The 27,610-nt window shown below is 31.8% G+C and overlaps 1 protein-coding gene across 2 annotated transcripts in view; it reads left to right on the top strand.

Moving 5' to 3' along the window:
• Positions 1–8,241, top strand: part of LOC117685774 (uncharacterized) — a 71,822-nt gene extending 63,581 nt beyond the window's left edge. The window contains exon 8 of one of the 2 annotated variants that reach the window (XM_066071712.1): positions 7,322–8,241. In XM_066071712.1, the coding sequence (XP_065927784.1) occupies positions 7,322–8,058 (737 nt within the window). In that variant the 3' untranslated portion in view covers positions 8,059–8,241. The remainder of the gene's footprint in view (positions 1–7,321) is intronic. The other variant, XM_066071714.1, reaches the window with a different exon arrangement.
• Positions 8,242–27,610: the final 19,369 nt, after the last annotated feature.

Here is a 27,610-nt window from a genome sequence, read left to right as displayed (position 1 = left end):
CATCTCAATATTTCAAAGTTTCCATCTTTTCATTGTAAATTTCGCAAAAATTATCTTTCTTGCGAGAAAAAGTGGGGGGGGGGGGGGGGGCTGAACCCTCTATGAGGCTATGTGCCCATTGGTTAGGTCTACGGTAACTTAGCAAAAAAAGTGGGGGGGGGGGCCTCATCCCCCCCCCCCTGGTTCCGACGCCCATGTAACCACTGGTATCACCATTTCTGTTGGTTTACAATTTTATAACATGATTTTTTATCCAGTATTTAGAAAAACTTTAAAACAGGATTGGTCTATAGACCATAAGATCGTGGAACACTATTATAGATCGACCCTTGTGATCAGTTAGCTGTTGTAGATTGGGATATTTCAATATCAATGTTCTTGCTAACAATGTTAGTATAACTCATTGGCGGATCCAGGGGGGGGGGGGGTCCGAACCCCCCTCCCCCTTCTCTTGGACATATGTTTTTTTTTTAAAACTTGTAATTCCTATTTAAAGGCAATTTTTCCCATCTATAATATAATTACTGTAATTATCTCAAAGAAATGCTTTTAAAATTGCTTCTTTAAAGAATGTCTTACAACATACTGTAATTTACATGTATTTCTTATATGAAAAAAAAACCCTAATGATTTTTTTTATCGACAAAAAGTACTCCCCTTCATCATCCAGTGTTCACTTCCATAAGTAAACATGTGGAAAATAAAAAAAAATTACATAAACGTAAGCAGTATCGCTAAAAACACAGATTAAAATAACATCTACAATGTATTTTCTGCTCTATTTCTTTAAAAAAAAAATCGATCATAGTTCATACAGTTTTGAACTGACAAGCCATCAAGTAAAACGACGTTAAAGTACGAGTACATGCATTCGTTTTACTTTTAAAAGCTGCATTCAAATGTATTTTTTAGTTTATTAACTGAAGTAATTATAATAGAAAAGTTTTACTTCGTTTCATACGAAAAATATCTAAGAATTTTTCTTTGGCCTTGTAAATGATTTTCACTCATTCTTTTCATGAGTTGATCTACTCGGGGGGAGGTGGGTAGAGTTACCCCCCCCCCCCCCTCGGTAAAACTCAAATTTCCTACGGAAGTGGGGGTGATGGAGTCCCCACCTCCCTTGGGAAATAATTTTTTTTTTACATACTAGTAAAATCACCAAAAATTTGCCTCGACAACCCCCCCCCCCCCTCGGGACAAACCTAAATACTAACCCCCCCCCCTGAAAAAAATATACTTGATGCACACGTTTCGTGTTACGTTTTAATATCATTGATATCTAATTGTTGTGTCTTTATTCGTTTACTTGGTAAAGTTAAATGAAATATGAAATATTGTTTGAAAATACCAGATTATCAATTTTTGCGTTAGGCGAAAAGTTGTGATATTGATTAATAGTATCCCTCTTTACAACACAGACAGTTTTATTTAATTCTTATTCTATGATCATGTACACAGTTGACTGAAGAGAAAAAATAATGAAAAAATCATATCAGGCAATAATATAGGTATTCGACAAGCGTAAAAGCGTACACATGTATATTCCTTGGGCGTTTCGTATCTATAGACGTGTTGATAAATCTTACCCTGTATTTCTATCATAAAACGCTTCAGTGACAGGCGTAATAATCAAAATATTAAATTCTGATAGAAAACAAAACTTTGTCAAAGTTAAAAGGGATGACATACATATTATATCATACTCGTATCACCCGACTTCATATAATATGATGAATCAATAGCAGCAATAAGTAAAGTTATGAACATAATTATAAGGCAAAATGTTAAGTCTATATAATTATATTCATAAATTATTTTATACAAATAAAAATGACATAAATAAAATGACAAGCGTGCATATTAAATCGACAGTCGTAAGATTTCTACATAAGAGTTCTCCCTTTATTTTTAAGCCATTTGCACTTTTTTTTTCCTTTTTATATATGCTTGCTATTTAGTACAGTAAAATAAAATACTAACGTAAGAAAAATATCAAATCATCTTCAGGTAAACGGTAGGCGTATGGATTCCGCCTATATTTACCCATGGTTTTTTCTCATGTTGTTTTAATTAAAAAATGTGGTAAATTTTTAACTAATCTGATCATTTATCAAGTTAGAAAACATAAAATATAAATAAAAAAATTAAAATCATCCACCGGGTAAGCGGCAGGCGTGTTCTCTTCTCGGCGGGCGTATGCATTCTGCGTAAGAGTTATCTACTTTCCCGATTTTCACTAATTTTGTGTTAATTGATGAATTTAAAGTCAAGTTTTTATTTCTATTATCGTTTATTAAGCTAAGTAAACTAAAATATCAAAGAAATAATTAAAATAATCCATCACACAAACGGCAGGCGTATACATTTTCTAAGCAGGCGTATGATTTCTTCGTAAGAGCTACCAGCTTACCCCTTTTTTTTACTTATTTTGTGTTAATTAATTAATATAAAATCAACTTTTGATATCTATTATCATCTATTTAGTAAAAAGAAATAAAATATCAAAGAAAAAAGTAAAATAATCCATCAAATAAACGGCAGGCGTCTAGATTTCCTCGGCAGGCGTATGAATTCTACGTAAGAGTTATCTATCTTTAACAACATTAAACATTTTTGCTAATTTTGTGCTAAATAATCAAGATAAAGTCAACTTTTTGTTATTATGATACTTAATTTAGTTAAGTTAAATAAAATATCAAAGAAAATATTAAAATAATCCATCAGGTAAACGGCAGGCGTGTGGTTTTCTCTCCGATATTAACTTGAACATATCGAATTAATAGATGTTAGCAAGCTATATATGCTTAAGAATTTATACTTTAAAAATAACTCTGAGTGGTTTAACTATAAACGATATAAAATTCCTAAAGGAATTATTTATTTCTAGATTGTGTTTACATTTATCGCCGAACGAATCGCTCGAATAATCACTCAAACTCAATAAATGGGTGCAATTAATGTCGCCATGAGATTACAAAAAAATCAAAATCAGCAGAATTGTAATTGATTTTGTAATACAAAGTTAGTCCATAAGTGTTTCCAAAACACATAAAAAGATCAGTGGAATGTGTTTATTTCCAGCGAGAAATCTATATAAAGTGCTCAAACTGACATGTTCGTTACTGTCGCCATTTTGGAATTTCATTTTGAAGAGACTGTTTTGCCATATTATCTGGACAATGTGCGGAATAAGTTCCTGCATATTATTTTTCAGTAAGAAAATTTAATAATTTAAAAGACAATAAGTTAATTTCACTAGTCCAAGAATTACTTATTTTAATTTGAACATTGTCTCCAGTTTCGGTGTAATCTCCGTTACTTTAGATATATAACCATCGCAAGAGTTGCAAATTCTATTAAAAAATACAAAAATCGTATTAAGAACATTGCGAGGTCTTTTTGTCCACATAAATGTTAAAACATTTATTGTAATTCCTTTTGTCTAATCATGTCAGTACGAAAAACAAAAAAAGTCTGAGCGTAGATTTAAGACTGTAATGTTCGTTACTGCCGAAACTGAGGAAGTAAATGCAACAACTGTTCAAAGTGAATATTGAACATACGATAGTATTTGTTGCCATCAAAAAACTGTCTTTGATTAACACTACAATTTTAATTTGAAGCCGCCTATGCAGGTAAATGTTGGTTACTAAATGTTCGTTACCGAAATGTTCGTTACGGTATTTCAAGATTCCCTTTGTAATTTCAATCTTAGCTCAAATTGTTTGATGCTAATATAACACATGACAAATTGTTGGTTCATCAACATCCACTATTAGTGCCAATGGCAGTTAGACAGCATGATTCCGGCTAAAACCATCTATACGTCATACTCGTGAGTTGCATACACTTTGATAAGGATTTATTAGTTTATATTATGTGTATCGAACAATTTTAAATGGGTACATAAAATAAAAGTCATGTTGATCAGTTCTAATATTTTAAACAATCCTTATGTTTATTGATATCGTTGTAGTATATCTCAAAAAAGAATGAAATGTCCGTTACCTATTGTAACGAACATTTCAATAGACAAGCATTGTAATTTTTAACAAATATTGAAATTATAAATAGCTTTAAATTGAAATCATACACACATTCTTATTTTAGTATCATATTTGATTAATTTCGTGCTACTTAAGTGGGATTTATCTCATAAATAGCATCGTAGATCAACGTAGGAAATGCACATATATAATTACAAATATAATTCACCGTTTAAAACACAAAATACCAAACGTATAAATAAAGGCTGTAAAAAAACCTGTATAAACACATATTTATATATTTTTGAAATTATATGTTATGCTTATCAATAGGAAATACGTGAGCATACTGCAGTATCTTCAAATTATATCCTTGTAAACTAGAGTAACGTACATTTCATACGAAAGTATTGAACATTTTATTGACATTTTCACACTAAAGGAAATGATTAACGGCGAAAATTTTTAATTTGTTAACAGAAAATATGGCCAAATCAAGATTCAAAACCCTTGGGAAAGTCTGAAAGATTATTTCTAATCGATAACGAACTTTGGGAAAAAAACTCGATAATCTTTAGGTAACGGACATTTCCTAAAGTTGATTCAAAAACAGTTTAAATTTGTTAATCTAAGCTAATATGGTTTTGTTGATGTTTAAGTTGCTACTTCTATTTTAAATGTTTCATCATTTACAAGAAACAAAAAGTTTCATGAAGAATTTAATTAAATTGATACATTTTGCTAATTGTAACGAAAATTACAACACTGGTCTCTGTTATATAACAAACAATTTTGGGTTTTTCTAATAGATATCTTTGTAATGAATTAATCGAAAGTGTACTATATTTTCCAAAAACAAAACACGTGCTTTGAGAAATTAAACTTATTTTAAAATTTATGAACCGTAACTTATTTCTGTGCAATACTTCATACACAAATGAACATAAAATCGATATATATCCACCAGTATCAATATTAGTATCAATATTAATTAAAAATAGGATTAGTATCAGTCACTGTATTTCTAGGATGAACATAAATACTATGCAAGATGACATTTTAAATATGTTTATAATTTTGAAATAACAATTGTTTAATTCTGTAATGTTCGTTACAATAGAGGTACTATTTTTTAATCTCTGTTTGAAAAATTTATCAATGCTTTTTATTTTGCTTAAACTGTTAGATGTTTTAGTGTTAGTTAAATGAATATAATTTTAGCAAACCTGTAGTTTTAGTCTCTGTCTATCAAATATGAAATAGTTTGTATGATAAGATTATATGACATGCCATTTGATTTTGTAAAAAAACATATTCGGGTCGTTTCTTTTAGCTGACAGTAGATGGAAATTAATCGGAATTATCAGTAAAAGCCTAATATTGGTTTTCAGCTATTTTATGTACTTTATATTAAAAATAAAATTTATTAGGATCCTTTCCTTTTTATGTTTCTTTGAAGAATCTACAAGCCACGAGTGGACTAGTAACGGATATTTCCTGGCACTTTAGTCACAGAAAAATGGTCAATCTTTGAACTGAGCTCACAAAAATATGCTTTCTCTGATGTTAAAAAAAATTGAGAAAAATAAATGTTATATATTAATCTTTTGAAAAAACAATATTTCACCAATGAGGACACTGTTTCATTTTTCCTCCAATACCCACTTGTATTTGCACTCATTTATTGAGTTTGAGTGAATGATAATTACGCTCAGTTATATGTGATAAGAAAACACCTTGATAAAAATATGTGACTAAACAGTTCCTCAATAAGTGCATCGAAGTTATTTATCTGGGTTTTTTTATGAATAAATAAAATAAAATCAAAAATCGAATCGCTTACCTGTTTGTATACGTTATTGTGTCCATCCCGCGTACGATTTAATTTTACCGTAGCACAGGTAAGTAAGTTATCCCGCTCGAAGAATATTCGGTTTTAAGATTTTATTAATTTTTTTAAGTACTACATTAATTGATAAAATCATTTAATTCTTAAATTTCGTTTCATTTAACTTGCATTCATATATTTTGAAGGTATGGGATATGATAGGATAGGATAGGATAGGATAGGATAGAGCTTATTTGCAGGATAGGATGCAAGATACAGGATATAGGATAGGATAGTTTTGTCAACTTTCACGATAGCAGCACTGTATATTATCAGGTGCTAGGGAAAAGTAATTTAGTGATACCAACCCTCTTAGTTAACACACAAGTGACTAGAATGCACAGCTTTATCCTGTGGGTGTTGCATATGATCGAACATATTCAAACATTTACAACGTTTTAATTTCAAAGTATATAATGATCGGTGCATTTGCATTACGTGTGATTAACCATTAACAGGATTTCTGGTTTTAATTGTGTTCTTCTTTAAAATATTTATGTTACATTGTGCAGTATTCATGTGGTGAATTTTTACAAATTGAGAAGACAGATTCATTTAAAAATTATTTTAAAAATTGTTATTCGGGATCGCGCAACTCTTTCCGGAAATTTTATACTTTTTTTCAAAACATTGAACGATTTTTCCTTGTTAGTCACAATTAACAAGTGTTGGCAAAATAATATTTGATTAACACAAATTTCAAATGGTAAAATACAGTTTGGAACACCCTAAAGTATACATACATGTACATGTTTATGTATACGTCGGTAAAAATAAAACCACCTATTCAATCTTAATTCAGCAACAGTATTTATTGCTTAAATGTGATGTCGGTTGGTAACTAATGATTTAAAGTCTTTGTGGAGCACTAATTTTAATTGATGTTAATTTTAATATCGTCTTTTTTTGTACTCCTTTTAAGATAATTGTAAAACAGAAAAACCGCACACAATTTTATATATAATAGCTATATATCATGGTAAGTTTGCAATTTGTATCTAAACGTCACAAAAATGCAATAAAGACTAATACAATTTCAATTCCACCGTCGACTTTCCCTATTCTCAGTTAAAGAAACTATATACTAAATAAAGAACAAACAATACTATTATTTTTTTGCATGTACATGTATATCTATGATATGAATAAAAAAAGAACACTTGCGCGTGCCAAATATGCTTTTACATGTAAACCTACATACATAACAAAATAAATTTTTTCGATAAATTCTTTGTCACTATACTAAGATTTGGAATTAAGTTGTAATTCGTCCCTAAACATTTAGAGCATTCATAGGCATAATTTGCTATTCATTTAAATATTATTAAGGAACAAAATAAAGAATACTTTGAGCAGCCCAATCATTGATAGTTGTATTTTAAATGTGTTAACCCAAATCATCACGCTTAAAAATTTACTTATTACTACTTTTTCTTAAAATTAGGTATACATCGTTGGAAAGGCAAAGAAATTAGAATGGTGCTAATTGGTAAAAGTAGATCCGGGAAAAGTGCCACTGTAAATACAATTATTGGAAGAGGACAAAATCACTCGAGGAGATGGTTTGTCACAAGTGAATGTGTGCAAAAACGTGCCGCCCGTTTCGACCAAAATTTTTTTATTGTTGACACCCCTGGTGTATGTAAATCTGACACACCATACACTAATGCGAAGATTCAAAAAGAAATTCTAAAATCTATATGCATCACGTCGCCTGGTCCCCATGCTATTGTTTTGGTCTTGAGTAATACAAACTACACTGACGACGAGCCCAGTTTCATTCCGTATTTCGAAAAATTGTTTGGAGATGATATCTACAAGTTTTTAATTATCCTTTTTACAAGAGAAGATTATTTTGATTCCAAGGAAATGAGCTTAGAAGATCATATCAAAAGCCTTCCCTTGAATCTTCAAGCTGATATTGGTAAATGTGATGGAAGAGTCATTGCAATCAATAATAAACTAAAGGGCGAAAAGGGAGATGAACAAGTAAAAGAATTGTTGTCAATGATTATTAACAATGTAGAATATAACAATGGTGAATGTTACAACAGTGAGATGTACATAGATGCCGAAAAACGTCTACATGAAAGAGAAGCCGCAATGCGTCAAAGAGCACAACTGGAACGAGACACGAATGTGTGTGAGATTAAAAGAAGAGAGAAAAATAAGACATATTAAATAATGTTTTAATTACATGTATCTACAAGGACAACGTGCCTGACAAAAAAAATCATTTCAAAATTGTTTTGATTAAGAGTCAAAATCAGCAAGCATCGAGCATTTTGTGAAAAATATGGAAAGTGACATAAAAACAATAATGATAAAAACACATATAAAGATAATCAGAATAAAGATTGTATTAAAAATATTTGGGTAATTTTTTTTATTTGTGCTGTTACTATGGAAACCACGTGCTTTTAGACTGACTGATTTTTACTTCATTTTAACATGAAAATTTTTGTATATACAAATACAATATTATGTTAAATCATCTTAAAACTCTATCAATATTTTTTTATACTACAAAACACTTTGCTGTAATTTAAACATCATTTAGAATTTACATTTACTTCATCCTTTGATATTTACACCTGTTTTATCTTGTTAATTTTGCATGCAAACACCAGTCAATTCAGTGCACTTTTATAAAATTCTACAACCATGTCAAGGTTAACTAACACCACATATTTATATAATGACATTTGTTCTAGAAGAATCAATTAAAAAAACTTTAGGCAAGTCACCCGTTTATAAATAAATACCGATTTTATACACCTGGAAACGTGCAAGTTTTACTCTAATTACCTCCCTTTGATATGACTCTCTTACGAAATGAGGTAAAAACGGTATTTTGTTTACATTGTTTACATCCAATATTTCTACGGAGCTGAGGTGAGACGACTATGGATTTTAGTTTCTCGATTATAGAAGTGTTAATTTAGTTCATTATCATGGTAAATGACAACTTTTACTGGTTTCTTATTTTCTACTAGCAACATTTCTTTAACGGGAAAAATAGCGGATGCTGTAGATCTTCGTGAAAATTCGGATTAACATGTCAATGCACACAACATTTTAAATAATAGTTTAAACATGACAAAGAAAATTTATACGTGATTGCTTAGTGTAAATAGTGTTTGTGCATCAAGGACAATAACAAACTTTTAATGAAAAATGTATTAACATAGTTACATGTATAGACTATGGTAGCTACATGTATTTTGGTACATGTAGTATACAAGTACATGTTTTAATGTATCTTGTGTGAATAATTGATCAGTCTTCCTTATTATTCTATATATTGATAATTAATGTTGTATTCACATAAAATCAACTATTTGTACCATATTGCTTGAAAAAGTCAACTTTTTTCACCTATATTTAATGAATTATAACAGTAAAATACTTTACTGTATGAGTTTGCAAGACAGTTTAATTAAATAGGGGATGGAAAGGTGTATTAGTTGTAACAGGTTCTTTGTTTTATTACAGATAACTTAGTGGGTTGTAAACTGAAAATGTGTCACATGCAAGCCAAATGAATCAACTCCAATGAGGATGGACACTAAAATCTACCATGTCTACACAAAAATTAAAATATTCACACCAGACAGATAAGAGACAATGCTTGAAATATTTAAATTTTGCAAAAGAAGAGGGTGAAAGTGCAATTGCGAAAAAAACAGACGAACAAATGCAACAAATTACTACTAAAGTTGACAAGGGATGATTTTCTTCAGCAGAATTTCTTTCATCCTTGAAGATAAACAGCTATGTTAGCCACTTTTTTCCACAGAAAAGAAGAGCTGGCTTTCAATTAAAACTGAAAATCTTATAGGGATATTTGGGTTAAATACAATGGTACAAACAAGTATTTTCTGAACTATTTCAAAGCAAATGTGCGCCTGACTTATACTCTGTCTACTTTTGAAAATAAGATGTGTTCATATGTCAATGCTGATGCATAATGATTTATTACCACTTGATCATTTGAGTTGTTGAATTATTTTAAGTGAAAATTATTACATCTTGAATACATGCATGTACAAGAAAATTAATTATGGTAAAAATTGAAGCTGATATTCATAAGATTTTTTTATTTGTGTTTATTTTACATTGTTAAATAAAGAATATAATCCATGTTAGATAGAGCATTCAGCAAGTTCTGCAGTAAAAGCAGTAATACAGGTTTATTTCAAGCTATTTGAACTGCCCTGATCACATTGACAAAACCAAGACTAAATAGGAAATAAATTCATGCATATGAATATAAACCAACAATTCACATATTGATATTAAGGCTACTGTACTATCTATATCAGCTGACTGTCAAAATATTTCTCTGAATTACTTTGATTTTAATTACAAATTAAATCATTTAAATTTTTTGCTGACCAATTCAATTTTATGTAAAATAATTGATTATTAGATTTTGAAGAAAAAATATTTCCCCATCTTTATGACAAAAAGTTTAATTGCTGATCGAGTAGGGAGATAGATCAATTCTCAAAGTAAGCATATACATATATTGTTGATTGAATTTTTCTGTTGAGACAATTTTTCTTATGTGAAATTCCTGCATGCATGGGTGCTCGGAGGGGGCGGGTTAGCTGCAGGACTGTAGCTCCCGGTGAGAAAAAATTCGGATGGACGACCTGGGAGCTACACTGCCTACCATAGAAAAAATCTGCAATTTACGGGGCACAAAAAATTGCGCTAGTTTTTTACTTATTAACCTTATTTTCACACAAATTCTGTAAAAATAATTAGTACCATTAATTTCTTCAGCCAATTTACTACTGATATCGTCACTTTTCTTGCCTCAGACTTTCTCTTAAAAATGATAACCGACCTCAGAAAATGAAGTATGTTAATTTACGTCGAGATCTCGAGTCACCATTTTTAAATGTAAACAAACTTGCACCACTTTAATTTACAGGGCTGCTGATGGTGTTTAAGAAAATATCAGATATCTGTAGTAAAATGTCCGTGGAATTGTTGGGGATCAAATATTTGTACAGAATATGATCGTAAATGAGATTTATCGGTCCAAAACTAGCGCATTTTTTTGTGCGCAGTAAATTGCAGTTTTTTACTATGGGAGGCACTGTAGCTCCCAGGTCGTCCATCCGAATTTTTTCAGCCCGGGAGCTACAGTCCTGTTGCTAGGGGCGGATATGACCAATTTAACTGAAATAATTATTGTCATTTATTTGTTATAGTTACATCCAAATACGATTCGGGCTGATATCACTGAAAGAAGGAAACTATTGGTGACTGTGTTCAACTATAAAATTTTTGGCTAATGCACTTTTGTTTAAGATTAAAGGGAAATTTTATATGTTATCAGTCATCATAGCCAACACAGCATTAGCCAACACTACATGTACCATACAATCTAATAATTTATATGTGTCTTTAAGTCATAGTTTCCAAAGACGTGTTTAAAAGATTTTTTAAAGATAAAACAATACGACATATTGGAAGAATAAAAATGAAAATCAGTACTATACTCTACTGATACTTTTTCATGATCCGTCAAAATGTTTGTAATTGCTCCCAACACCTACCACAATGCATTTTATCATAAAAATGACACACAGTCGAAGATAAAGCGAACTGATTAATGATCATTAGAGATATCTACGTCTTTGATGTTCATTTCATCTCTCTCAATTTCTTAATCAGTTCCTGACATAAATTATGAGGTTGTCATGTCCGTTCTTTCTTCTACGCTCAATATATTATACCGTTAAACATTATGTGCGGTATTTTATCAACCCTATTCATTGAATTATTACAGTTGTCGTAATGACTGAATCATTCTGTAAAATATGATCGATAAAAGATCTAGACTAAATGAAAAAACCACCACAAATATTTGTATTTGACAAGATGACCTTTTCAACACACATCGGCCAAAATAAGGGGTAAACCATTGATCGAAACACAGTTCTTATAGTTCAGTTCATAACTTTTATAAAATGGCGTGCACATATGGCTGTGCTTTTTTAAATTGTGTGTTGCCAGGAAGTCTTTTCTTTATACAGAGTCAAGTGAAGTCGTACCCAAACAGACTAATAATCCATTGGTCCAGTGGTAGACAATGATATTTGGATTGTAAATGTAAAAGATAATCTGTTAAGGTTATAGGTTTTGATATAATTACAATAATTAAGAAACTATGAGATAAAAGAATGTAGAATTCTTGATAATATATTGTCATCTCATATAAGTTTGCCAAAGATGTCCCTATATTAACATTTAATAGAAAATTTCTGTTTACAAACATTCTTTTCTTTAAAAAAAACTGATTAATTAGCTTAACAAATTTATAAATTATTATCACTCTTTGAAGGAAGGCAAAGTATTATAATTGAAGTCATTTTTCACTTGACAATTTGATTACAAGTCTGTTTGGGTACGTGTTAGTTTGATTACGAGTTGACTGTAATTCCTTTATACACAATAACAGTTATTCCCGATCTTTTGAATACAGCTCCAACTATAGTCTACAACAGAAAATATCCTTCTTCATCATATTATTATATTATCATCTTATTATAATAAATAAATTAATTTATAATACGTGGTGATATATGGAGGTGATATATTTCTTATGTGTGGATACATCAACTTACCAGTTTTATCAGTTTATACACATGTAAAATCGTAAAAATGTTGCGAGGATATTAGAAATTGATCGGGTTCAGGATCACATAAATTCCATTTCATAATTAACTTTGACTTTTATAATATCGTCCTACACTAAAAAAAAAATTATCCTGTATATAGCTTGGCTACATAGATAAACTATTCACACGACGGTCGTGTGCATATCACAGTATTCAGTTATAGCTATTTGCACGACGGTCGTGTAAATAGACTTTGCTTAGTTATGTGCACGACGGTCATGTATTTATAATAGGCCATTACATACAGAGATGAAGAGCATATCTTTCTTCTAAACTGAGGTCATTTTAAAAAATTACGCGCCCTTCAGAGAGCTTTATAGGTGATAGACTTTTAGTGTAAACTACTTCAAATACAAAGAAAAAACCTGGAATATTTTAAAGTAGTCCGAGTATCGCACTACGTCATAATACGGATTTTACTATATTGGTTCGACTTTTACAAAGCGTTTTAGATACCCGGTATTGATTTTGCTCTACATTGCTGTTGTAAACAATGGCAATGATAAGCAATTAGAACGGTAATATATGTATTTTATGAGAGATAGAAATGATTAATGTTGAGAAACTCGATACTGTTGAAGTAAAATGAACAACGAAGTTTCTGATTAACCAGGATCTCAGGTATGCTTATATCTTCTTTGTTTTGATGCCTTCCCCCCCCCCCCCCCCCGAAATTTTCTTTTTCTTTTACTAAAACCGGTTTGAATTTAGAGACAGAAGCTATTTCGAATTTAATCAATGTTTAATTAATGTTTAAATGATATCTGACATTGTTGACAGATCTCGGCAGAAAACTGTAGCTGTAGCAAAATGTTATTTTACGGATTTTTTCGTCAGGGTCTACTTGGTTTAGAGCTTATAGCGTGAAAAGTAATCCTTCAACATATAATTTATTTTACCAAATCTTTTTTCTAAGATGTCAATCTATAGAATTAACACCACGAAGTTTCAGTCCATAAAATAGTAAAAAAATTACCAAACGCATTTTTTGTATTCTATTTTGATACATCAGGTCCATAAAGCGTACTTACTTACAAAAATTTGCGCAAAATATTATTGATGAGATATGGCTTAAATAAATATTTATACTCTATTTTGTATGTTCAGTTCTAATTTTCCCAAAATTGGTAATTATTTTTAGGAAAAACGGACGTCTGGCAAATTTCATAATTGTCAATAATTTTCGCAAGGGGGTACACCCGTCTGAGAGGTGATAACAAACAAACAAGCATGTAAACATGCATATTTTCTTTTGTATATGTATTGCTAGAATGTAAACTTATCATTTAAAGCTAAGCTTTTAATGATTGAGCCCATTTAGTGCCGAGTATAGGACTACCTTAAGCCATTTTTGTAACAATTTTACATTTAAAACCCTCTTTCTAAACATTGATATATGATATCTTACTTATGAATTGGAAAAAAAAAATATCCAGAAAACTGCATTGAAATCATAAGAAATCTAAACACTCAGAAAGCACTTTAAGTACAAAAAGGTCAAATCAAATGAACTCAGAGGCTAAAACCTGACCTCTTTCCCTTGTTTTTCTTGGTACACAATATTTTAAATGATTGTTTTGTGTGCAGATTTTCACTAAATTTTTGATTCAATCACATTGAGGAGTAAAATACCTCATTTATAAATGAAATAAGTATTTTACCTTATATTTGCCCTTACGTCCGTGTGTCCATGTTTTCTAATTTTAGATGAAAATGATTGATCTTTAAAATGTCATTAAAAAAAAAACTTTATAAAATAGAAAATTTGACTTATTGTACATCTTTAACCAGGGAATATTTTAAAAATAAGGTACAATATGATCTATTCAATTTAATAATACTTGGTTTTTATGTTACCTTTACCCCTTTGTAAAAGCTTAAAATGCAAATTTGATATACTTTTAAACCTTGTACAACTTTTCCCCCTCAGAGTTGCCTATGGATTTTATTTTGCATATATATAGTACAGATGATCACTAACAGAAATACATAATTCATTTTTCCAGCAGTGGTTGTAGATTTTGCATATAAAGCGATAAAGATGTGCAATTTTTGAAAATTGATAAGCGTCTAAATGCATGTTCTCTTCCTGTTGTCATGGCAACAATTACAATGAAATATTTTAAAATTTTATTTTTTCCTAAAAGTGGGAAAACTCAATCTTATAATAAATACAAAAAGCAAAATACTATATAATATCACGTAAAGGAATAATTTACGTAGATGTTTAGCTAAAATCATTGTTTTATTTTCAAAGATTTGTGCACCCGTAACTAAGGAAATAAATTTCCTTGGATACCAGTCCCTTAGTATGACAAAAATCATTGTTTATCAGGGATTTTGTGTGAAGTAGATTAAAATCAATAATATGCTAGCAGCTTTTCAAAAAATAATTTTTCCACTTTCCATGGAATGCTTAATGCTTGTTGATTTTTACTCTTAAACATGTTGAAAAAAATGAACATGTTAACACAGGTCAGCGAAACATTACAACATTGAAAATTTTAATTCTCACAGCAACCTATACGTATATATATATATTGCATCATCTTTTTTATTCTAGATCCATACTTTTATTTATACCGGTAATAATATATTGATGATACAAATATCCATGTTAGGTTGCATCACACAGTTAATAGCACTAGTGACAACTAGATTGCCATCACCCTTATTCAACTCGCAGTACACCTTGCTATCAAAGACGATGTTCAGACAAAACATTTCGTTGAAACATATCTGGAGTTAACGTGGCTATACCGATTCAAAGCTTCTATTTAGTGCACTGTAACATTTGACTTTATTTGTTTAAATTGGAATACATAGTCCACAGAAGAGAGTGATAGCTGTGAGGTTTGTTACTTATATTTAAATATGAAAAAGGCAAATTGTTCAAATTACCGGGATTTTATGTTCACAGTAATCCAATCAACAAGCGCGTGCTACGATCATTGTGACGTCATGAAAACGTTCATACAGAATTTAAGGTTATCGCTATTCAGGATACATATTTGCAAATGTAGATATTTTAACTTGAACTCAAGTGTCATGCAGCAACACAAGTAATAGTTTATCAGTATGGAGTCTGTTAGGCTGTCGATCAGTTATTAAAGATGTGACAAGTGCTAAAATGTATAATGTGTGTGCTTGAAGTTATGTTAAGCTTTGTTAGCTTACATGTATGAGTGAACCATCTGCATCAGTGAATTAGCTTGTTTAACCTCCCTCTATCTCTCGTCTGCCTGTTACCAAGCTTTTCCTAAGTGGAGATCATCGGCATGATTTTGTATATGTACGAGAAAAGCAATGATGTGCATTTATAACATCAAAACAGAAAAATAAACATATTTATAAATATGTATTTATTATAAATGTACAAACCTTAAGCTTATCCTAATATTTTTACATTGAATCATAGCTTAAGATTTTTATTGCAATTCTTGCTTTTTTTTAAATTATTATCAATGATATTTAAAATTTAAACAATCACAATTAATTCAAATATGCAGATATTATTGATTTTAACCAGGATTTATTTGTTAATTTCAGTTTTTCAGCTATGAGTTATCCTTCAATATTTCCCCTGAAAAATAAATAATAAATATTGAAAACCTATATTTGTTTGTGTGATCAACATTTAAAATTTAGAAATTTACATTGTTTATTATAGTAAAATTTAATACTTTAGTGCAACCTTCAGGAAAACGGGTTTGCTGTGTTAAAATTGTTTTACCTGTGTTTTAGGTGTTCAATCAGTGTGTTTAGACGAAAAATGACAAACAATGGGGTCTTGTAGCCAGCAGCACGCTTATTTTGTTTTTAATCATGCATACAAAATTAGCCCAAATATCCTCTGAAATGTTCTACTGCCTAAAAACAATGATCCAATTATAATAGATCGGACCGTCTAAACTGTCCAGAAAATTTTCAGCAGACCAAATACGATGTAGCATTTATCGTCGTAAACAACAAAATCTTCTACGGGGTGTGAATTTCAAATAAAATCGGTTGTTTAAGCCCTTGTGTTACAGTAAGAAATGCTCAATTTATGTCCAAAATTGAGAAATATTGATACGAAAGCGGAAAACAGCTGAGGTGTATCACTCATGTTAGTTAGATTTAAAGCAGACCATGCTATTTTGGACAAAAGTTCTCACTAGTTTCATAAATTGTATGAAAAAATCATGACGTTTTCTCTACCCCACCCCAGAGGCAGGGTCATCGAATTTTTTGCTGACATAATTTCTGGGGTCCACATGATATTAATTAATTTGCGTCATTTTATACAATTTCATACATCACTTGTCAATTTAAAACCAAAAAAATCACTGAATATCAAAACACCGTGTTAATGCATACAGTAAAACTTTGATCATATTTTCATAAATCGGTGGCCATGCACTGTGTACACCGTGGTGTTAAAAATCGCCCATAACTTTCTGAAAATAGTAGATATTTTCATTATTTTTTTAGTCACACAACACAATGAGTATTAATCAATTTATTCATGTTGATTTTGCGATACACTGTAACAAAAAATGAATTTTATTGCAGGTGTCACTACAGTATTTCACTGAAGGTTCACGTCAAAACATGGCTGAGGCAAAATAATTCCCGAATTTTCCTTTGAATTTGGGGCGTTTCCGCTCGAGACAGGAGCTGATTTTTTTTTATGAGATGAAAAACAATGTATAAGAGAGCTGACTATCCCAGTTTTGTAATAAGGCGAGGTCATTTGAATTTTTGATGCGTGTTGTTTCCGGAGGGGGGTGAAAAGGCCCGGGCTTGATTTTCAAGCACATGTGTAACTTCGAGGTAAACAAAGTCTCACGCCTTGCTGGATGCACGTGTGTCTTTTGCTAGAAAATTGTAAATGAAGCGTTGTTTAAAATTTTTTCCAAAAGTTCGTTTTGAATTTTTAATCTGTATAGAATATATAGTAAAATTTAATACTGTAATGCAACCTGCAAGGTAACTGAAAAATGCTGCTGCTTTGTTTTTTCTCTGGACTTACTTTATTCATTGATGAAAATTGACGTGATACCCCAGCAAACGATGGATTATCAGATGTATTTTTAGATTTTGTGCTGTAATTAATTCGATTCGAATAAAACAGGAGTGATTTTTGGGTGGAGGAGATCACATTTGAATTAAACGTGTAAAATCAATGATGAGCAAAGGGGTTATGCCCTTGCGCTATTGAAAAATACATGTATGTATGACTTAGTAATTTTTTTTTTATAAATATCGATGCCACGTGATAGACACGCGGTGATTCTAAATGGACATATGTGTCGTAACACAAGGGTCACAGGAGTTATAATGATAGTATATTGGCAAAAGTTGTATGCACGTTTTAATATATACGATCGTCACATTTGTAGGTCGTTTTTAATGACATATTTCTAAAAAATATGTTTAGAAATTTTTGGAATGGTCAAAACTATAAAATCTCCAGCAGGACTTTATTATACAGATTCGTAATATACGTTCTAACCCATTGCACTACGCTGTTTGGTAACAAGTTTGGGTCAAAAAAAAAAAACCAAATTAAAAAATATACTTGACTTCATTGTTAATTTGGATAGGAATTACGTCCCAATATGGAGGTGTCCTATACCACTTGAATGCAAAGTCAGACCCTGACCCTATTAAAGCCAATGTCAAATCATGATATCATGTGACGCTATGTATTGTACATTGCTGTTCTGTGCATCATCCGAGGGCCGTGTGTCAAGGTATCATCAAGTGTTACTTGTCAAATGTTGCAGTGTCATTTCTAATTAATATTTTTCGATGATCTTGCTTTTCACAGTCGACCTAATTACCTTTTTTCACTGAGACCTATGTACATAAGAAATGTATTTATTGGCTAATATGAAACTTATGCTTGTTATGCTAAAATTCGAAACCTCTTGTGAGCAGAATGAAGAGTTCTGGACAGGACAAAAAACATTTAACAAGCAATCAACCAAATTTGTGAATATATGAGTAATGAGAAAATGAGAAGAAATTTGATACTTTAGTAATATTTTTATCAAATTAGATCTAACTTTTTCTATTTAAAATTAAAAAAAGGAGAAAAAGTCAATGCAATGAAATTGAGCCAATGTCAGGCAATGCGTAAAGCTGGAATAAAATGTATTTATCTGTAAAATAAAACAGTAAATGATAGAACTATCATTGTAATAGTATCATACGTTATATGCATGTTTTATATACAGTAGTCTTATGAAAAAAATAATCAAAGCTTCATTATAACTTAAATAAATCAGTCGACGAAAAATTGAAATCGCATAAATCAGAATCAATCTTATAAAATGATATTTAGCATCTTCTGCACATTAATCACTTTTGTTTTTGCAACATTACGGTTGGTGATCGATGGTCCAACTTGCGTAAACAGTTTTATTGCAAAGAAAATCCGGAAAATGCAGAAATTGGAGCATTAGGCTGCGTCGAAAGCATTGTTCCGGACTTATACTCCACCCAGACTGTGTCACCTTGAACTAACGGGAAAACAGCCGAGTTACACACAGAAGCTTGGCTAGAACCACCTGGCCTTAAATGGGCTCCAACTTTAGGAGATCCATTGACAACCAGGTTTCCTATAATTTCACTTTAATGTGTTGATGCTAAAAAGAACGTGAAAACATACACGCTGCTGTGTGGCGCTGTAAATACTCCGTTGGAAGCGTTGTAGCCTCCGCCAACGTTAGAAAGGGATTTGCTTATGACTTCAACAGTTCTCGCAGTAAAATGAACTACTCCCTTACTGACTGAAAATAATAAAAAGCAAAGCATCTTAATATTTGTAGACAAGTATGGATTCTAAAAGAATTAAATTTAAATCTGGGATTTCAATCTAGCTCCGATAGCTAAACCTTAGTTTCAATTGCGCATGTTTTTGCACACTTTTGTAAAATGCCGTATATTTACACCGTTTTAAGTAAAAAATATATCTTCATACCTTTTGTCATGTTGTAAATTTTGTATTTACACCCACCCAGTAAATTCAAAACTTTTAAACCTACTTGGATACAATTTTCACTGTTCATTTTTATATTAAGTCGTGTATTTTTAACATTTTATTAGTATAAGTATTATATATCAATATCATAATCATTTTTAGCAAGTAGTATACCTTATATTTTATAGAATTTGAGCTCGCTATAAAATGATGTTTATTTTTCTTTAGTACATTCCTACATGCAAGATATTTCTTGCATAATGAATGTGGTTAAATTAACTAGGTAAATCTAATAGAAAAACACCTTGTTTGGCATGTCCCCTTTTTCGATACTGTGTAAATTTAGTTTTTTTATTTTTATCGTAATAGAGTTTCTCACTTCCCCCGCTTACAAAAGATGACACTAATTGAGTAATCCCACATGTCCATTTCATAACCTTTGATCTCCAAATTTTGCCTTGTATTTGTTTATTTGTGGGATTATCAAGGCGATAGCTTGTTAGACGTTTTAGCCGAAAGCCATTTAGTATTCCTTTTCGAGACCCCTGATTATGTAATTTTACTTACTCTTTCGGACAAAGACATCGAATTAAGATAAGGTCACATGTTAACAATCCCTGAATTTGATTGGTCGTTTAATCAAGCAGTCGGAATTAGAATTAGCGCCTGGGACCGCGCATCTTTCATTCTATTGCGGGTTTCCTAAATATATGTATCGACAACTCTAATTCCGACTTGCGTTCTTCTATTATTCAGTGCACAAAGACATCCTGTCCCTTGCACATCAATCGCTAATTCCCCACTTAGCGAATTCAAGGCTTGAACAAACGCTATATAAAATATTGAGATTCAAATTTTTAAAGAAAATCTATTTAAAAAAAAAAAGATTTTCCCCATGTTCGGAAGCTAGGTGCGCGTTGCCATTGTGGATTTATAATGAAACGGAGTTTTCTTCAGGAATGTACATGTACAACGTTATTAGGATTGACATACAAAATAAATCATTTTTAATTAGTCAATTAAACTAACTGATGTTTGAGAAGACCCCTATCAAGAGCCAACAACAATCCCTTCCCCCAAAAAAACAAAAACCCGAACAATCTTTAGTCGAGTAAGTAGAGTACTCGTTTATTTATTCAAAATTGGTAAATATCTATTTTGAACCACGCCTGGTAAAGTAAGACGAGCTCGCTTTGATCTCAGTCTCACGTATGTACACTACATATTCCTTTTGTAAAAGTGAGACTTGTATTTAAAAAAGCACGTCTAACTTTTATGGCCACAGGGCCAGAGAATGCTACAGTCACAAACAGAGCATCACTAAATCAAGAAATATGCATAAAATAACTCGTTTATATATATATATATATATATATATATATATATATATATATATATATATATATATATATATATATATATATATATATATATATATGTATGTGTGTGTGTGTGTGTGTGTGTGTGTGTGTGTGTGTGTGTGTGTGTGTGTGTGTGTGTGTGTGTGTGTGTGTGTGTTTGTGTGTGTGTGTGTGTGTATCTATGCAAATTGAAATTGATTTCAAAATTATACTTGTGTGATATATTTTATCTACAGTTAAATATTCTTTTTTAAATGCAAACTTTTGTATACAAACAAACATCTTGAAATGATAACTATCATATAAAATAATTATTTAGATATCAAAAATACAATCTAATTGTAAATTCAATTGAAAAGTAACAAAAGAAAAATAATTAAACTACCGTTAAAAAGATCTTCATCGAAATCGATTTCTTTTTTAACACTACATCAACATATTGAAGGGGGTTTATAAGACATTGATCGATGTACTATAACAGACTTACCTGTTTTCTGAAAGCATTCGATACATTATGCACACTATCTTCCACTTTTTTCATCCGTGTCGATGTTTTGTTAATATTGTTCCATAATGCTTGAAATTCCTCATTCTCCATGAACATTTCAATGGCAGCGTGTTTTAATAAAAAAAACTTCTATTTCGTTCCCCGTCCTGATGTTGCAAGAGTTGATGAACATGTTCATTTAGTTTCACATTTCGATCTTCTAGTGCAGCGATTCTTACCTCCTGCTTTTCGATTTTCGTCTTTAAACTTTTCATATCCGATGTCAAACCTTTGACACCGTTCATCAACGATTCCACCTTACTTTTGTGATCTATAGAGTCCATTGCCAAATTTTGAATTTTTGGACCATTGGGAGCCGTACAAGACACTCTTTATTTAGAACGTCCCTCAGAACACTAGAAACTCGAAGAGACGTTGTATCGGAAAACTGATCACTAGTTTTTATGAAAATGATATTTTTTCTTTGCTAGTAATTCTATGGATAGAACACAGAAAAGGTAAAACCTTTACCCACTCCATTTCTTTCAAAATATAACTTTGTACTGACTTTAAACTTCGCAGTTACCTTATTATATACTTGAACATATCTTATTGGAAGTAACACGACATGATAAAGATTTATATTTACATCTACCGAGTTTGATTCCCTCTAGTTCTTACGGGAACTTCTAGTTAATTCAAAGCTCTATAAAAATGGTGTGGCTAAAACGCGGAACGGAAAGCGGAACCGAACGGTGTTGTATAGCAGTTTTCCCCCCATAGTAGCTTTCCCCCCCGGAAAACCGACTATATTATAGCCTTTCCCCCCGGGGGGAAAAGCTACGATATAGTACCTTTCCCCCATAGTAGGGTTTCTCCCTCACGTTTTTGGTTCAGATTTTATAAAAAATATTTATGGAAATCAAGTAAGGATTAAAATCAATGTTTCTACACTCCCAGGTTGCAGACATGTACATATCTGCATTCATCTGTACAGGTTAAGTTTCGTTTTGCCGATTTATTATTTTTATAGACAATGCTGAAAGTTGAACATGTTTGAATGGAATTACACATAGAACTTAATTTAGGTAATTTATTGAAAAAAAGTTTTACAAGTTATAGACTTATATACATAATTCTGTGTTCTGAAATTGTATTAAACGGGAATGTTTTAAGAATTTCTTGATAAATCTATCAGACTGTTTGTCTGTTTGTGAGAATTCATCCAGGCTAAACCTATGTTTTAGAGAAATTTTGTTTCCGATGTTTCAGAGCCCGATTTTTAAAATCCTATTATAATAATTATAGTGCATATTCTTTAAGGTCCAATGTCTCATAAACTAGTGATGACCATATCACCATATTTTTATAGTGGCAGTGGTTTACCACTTGAAGATGACTCTGAAAATTTCAGCCCTCAGGGTAGGGGCCCTTGATGTTTCAGGGCCCTATGTTTAAAACCCCATTATTATGATTGAATAGTGTTCTATAAGTGGGGACCCGAATCTCAATTTCTAGAGATGATCAATTGACCATATTTTCACAGTGGTAGTGGTATACCACTAGTAGATGACACCAAAAATTTGAGCCCCCATGCAGGGTAGGAGCCTTTGTTGTTTTCGAGCCCGATGTTTGAAATCCAGTTATAAAGAATATGTATTTTTTAGGGCCACATATCTCAAAAACTCTATATAACCACATGCACATATTTTTACGGTCATTTAAAAGTAAAAACATCATTTAAAAATACACAATCACTCATAAAATGTTTACATCGTAATATCTCGCGTTTCGTAGAAATGTGCTTAAAAATATTAACATGCGTAACTTTAAAACGAAATGGTAAACACTAACTTTACACATGCTTTTAATACATAATTAAAATACCCCTTACCCATGATTTAGAACCCCATCAATCAAAGTAAAACTAAAACATTTCAGTTTCTCATTATATCATTGCACCCTGTCTCCCGTTTGATATTTAGAAGAAGAAATATATAATTGTTTTTAAGATCGTCAATTCTAACGGTATTAATTTAAATTTGATAGCCTTTTGGACGAAGGGAGTAATACATTTCCACTTTTTATTCCCTTCCTCTACAAAATTAAGTCAAGATTGGTCAGTTAGTTCCCTGGGAGAAGCTTGTACATTGATGGTAATACATTGGAAAATCAAATTTCCAAACCGGCGTATGTTCACTCAAATGTGTTCTTACGTGTTCATAACGTCGAAGTCAAAACTGTAGATAAGCATCGATTAGATGAAAAAGATTCGAGGTATTCCGAAATCCGTGTAAAAGTTGTTCCAAAAAGGGGTGAGAACAGGTGAAATAAACGATGATGACACATGCATGTTATGAAGGCGCATCCCTTAGTTCATATTTGGAGTTGAAAAAAATAAATGCCAAGGTTATCCTTTTTTTGTGAGAAATTAATATCATATCAGTTATTGTAAATTATTGTCACGAAAGGTCCGCGATAAACATGGCTGGAAAGTAAAAATGGGGGAAAATCCACTATATAGTAGGTTTTCCGTAGGGGTAATCTGGCTATAAAAAGGGGGAAAGCCCACTATATAGTCAGCTTTCCGTGGGAGAAAAACTGCTATATAGCCATTTTTCCGGGGGTAAGAACTGCTATATAGCTATTTTTCCGGGCGTAGTTATACCCGTCCACTATATAGTCCTTTCACAAACTCCCAGTTCATGGCACACAAACTCCTGGTTACATCGATAAACCCAAAAATAGGTTATGTGAAGAATTTGTTCTAATGTCAAATTGTGATTCTCGAACCACGATCCTTTTCGAACGGAAACTTTTTTATGACATTTCTTGTTTGAACATCTCCAAACGTAATTATCCCGGCTAAAGGAGGAATCTTGATACACAGCTTTGTTGCCTATGATATTTTTCAGGGTGTGAGATTATGTACGAGAAACTCCCTGATGCAATTTTGTCAATATCACTGTCATTCATCTTGTTTTTCAAACAAATGCTGGTGTTTTTACCTAGTTTGGTTAGTTGCTGATCAATTATGATATTGAGTGGCTCAATAACTAAAACAAAGGCATCAAGCTTAGTTTGGTTTCTGTATGCTATTGGCAAAGTTCATATATTAAACTTTTTCCATAGCCAGTTGGCAGCATACAAACAACATCCCTCTGATCTTGAACCAGGAGTTTAATTGCTTCCTTCTGTTTTGATTTAAGGCATTCAATATTGCAGTTGAAAGAGTTATTACATGTGTTGAGAATTGACTTTTCATGAGAGATTCATCAACCTGGAAATAAATAAACAACATAAATCTGCCAACCTAATGTATATATTTCATTTTAATACATAAAATCATACCATTAAGATATAATGAAAATACCTTTCTTGTAAGGATATTTTGGTAAGAAAGAAGATTTTTCAGGTAAATTAGAAGAATATTCACTATATTCCAACACATGTATTATTAGTTCAGAATATTGTTATAAAGAATAGAATGACAACACACTCGATTTTGATGAATATACTATAGCAATTTTGATTTGGTTGACATGAAATGATACGTTGAATTGAAATGATTTATTCAATATGTATGACTATATTTATATTGAAATGTTTGTGCACACTGAAAGACTAGTCTACTATCCGTTTCTTCAAATGACAGCCAACAACAGGGATCGAACCTGTTCCTCTATCGTACAGATACGACAGTGTGCACCAATACACCATGTTGGCATATGCAAGGAACGGGTAGTCTAAATAGTATATAATGTATGGTAGATACTAGTTATATAGTGTGTCGGATGTACATGCATGCTAGCTGTAGTATAATATTCCTATACTCTGTCCCGAGTTTTTGCTTTTACCACTTTTTGCTTGATATTTCAATAATAGTAAATACCTTTGTGCCCAAACTACGTTCATCCACTAATATAAAAAATGTCCAGATTATCTGTTTTGAAACGCCCCCTCTACCGCCTCAGGTTTCAATACACATCCCGAAATTGAAAGTCTACGGAGATTTTGCATTGCAACAGCCATTAATAAGCCAGGATGATAACGTTAAAAAATGTATTCCGAGTGTATTCCGAATGGAGAGAAGACGTAAACATTCCCAATTATAAATCTTCGTAAGGAATCTGTTTTCGTTCCTGTGAATTTTTCTGAGTGGAAAGGAATAATTGTTCAATGAAGATATCTTGGATATATTCCCTTTTAACGATTTCAACTGTATTTCTTTCACAAGTATGTGTAATTTAATTAAAAACCACCAAAAAGCGATGGAAGCAATAACTTGGGACAGACTATAGTTAGTCGCACAGAGGAAATCTGATAAGTACTGAGCAATGTTTATAAATCTAGCTTTTTAATCTGGTTTGTTAAATATCAACTATTTACATGGGTGGAATGATCATAAATATAACTCTTTACAAGAGAGTCATAAACCTATTTGAGGAAATTCGAACTGAAATATTGTGTGTTCAGAATAGAAAAAACCGGTGCGTGTCATCTGTAAAACTTAGCATAAATCTTCTTCACCAACCCAATACAATCCATTATTGTTATAAAAAGTGAAGTGACACGGTTAGAATTCATGTAACATTGGTGGAAAATAATCGAGCTGACGAACTGCTAACATGCCCCCAAATAAAGGTACTAAGCAAGCGTGTCACTTGAAAAACCAAGCACCATACATTTCTTTAGGTCTATGTCTGTCAAATAATGTAAGAAAATCAAAAGTGACACACCTAAATAAAACATGACAAGCTCATTTACGTACATTCCCGTTACTTACCATAGAGTCTGCCATGTTGGATTTTGTCTACTGGAAGAATCCATTCGACCTTCGTGCTTGCACTTCGGAAGGCCTCGGGAACCAGGCTAGGGATCTATTCACAAAAACCATACGCCAGCCAAGGTAAAACGCAGACAAGGAGTGGCGCTGTGTGATGTAGTGACGTTATTATTATGATGTCATTTTTTTACGTTTTGACGTTATCCGCAGTACTCACTAAACACATAGATCATACAATGTAAATTGATACAAATTTGAAATCAATAATGAAAATCAGAACGTGAATATATTTATACCCGCACTTTCTATATTGTTGTTACCCTGTTCCGTCCGTCCGTCTGTCACGTTTTACTGTCTCAAACTGCTCTTACATCTTATAAACCAGCAAACTGAACTCTTGGAGTTTGATTTGGGGTATCATGTTGTTTTGTAAAAAGGTTTCAAAAATTCTGTTAGTCCTGGGGGTAAAAAAATTGGTAAAAAATGATGGTTTTTTTTTTTCACAAAAACCCTTCTTCCTCGAACTCCTCCTACATTTTCAATAGTAGACAAATCATCTTTTGGAATATGTATTAGGATATCCTATAGATGCGTAATAAGGTTTCGGAATTTTCAATTTTGTCCTGGGGGTCATTTAACGGCTGAAAAATGATGTTTCTTTTACAAAAAAACTGGTGGTTCAAAAACGTCATTTTTTTGGGCAGTAGCCAAATGATCTTCTAGAATATGATTGGGGGTGTCATATTGAGGTGTGTTCAGGTTCCAGAATTTTTTTTTATTAAGGGGATCAGTGGGCAACAAAAAAATGACGTTTTTTGCAAAAGAAGTATGGTTCCCAGAACTCCTCTAACAACTTTGGAGTAGTTATGTCATCTCTTGGGATATAATTGGGGCTGTCCTATAGATGTGCAGTAAGGTTTTAAAAATTTAAATTTCATCCAGGGAGTCAAATAGTAGCAGAAAATTGACGTTTATCACAAAAAAAACATAGATCCAAGGCCAAGAGCTCCTCTTATGATTTAATGGATAGACACATCATATCTTGGGATATGATAGGGACTGTTCTATAGATGTGCAGTAAGATTTTAAAAATTTAAATTTCATCCAGGGAGTCCAAAAGTAGCAGAAAATTGACGTTTATCACTTCAAAAAACAGAGATCCAGAACTCCTTTTATGATTTAATGGATAGACACATCATATCTTGGGATATGATAGGAACTGTTCCATAGATGTGCATTACGGTTTTGAAAAATTAAATTTAACCCTGAGGCCCATTACCTACATATCTTTTGATGCCCTTTAAGAATCAAGAATATATATGGTTAAGGGGTGGGGATCTCAACCGTTTTCGAGATATTCGTGTACTTCCTGTTCGAGGTGGGTCATGACCACCCCCGGGGCTCATGACCTACATACCGTTTGATGCCCCT

This window comes from Magallana gigas, chromosome 9 (assembly GCF_963853765.1).
Source record: "Magallana gigas chromosome 9, xbMagGiga1.1, whole genome shotgun sequence".
Taxonomy (NCBI): domain Eukaryota; kingdom Metazoa; phylum Mollusca; class Bivalvia; order Ostreida; family Ostreidae; genus Magallana; species Magallana gigas.
The sequence above is the reverse complement of the archived record's forward strand: the minus strand, read 5'-3'. Positions and strand labels throughout refer to the sequence as shown.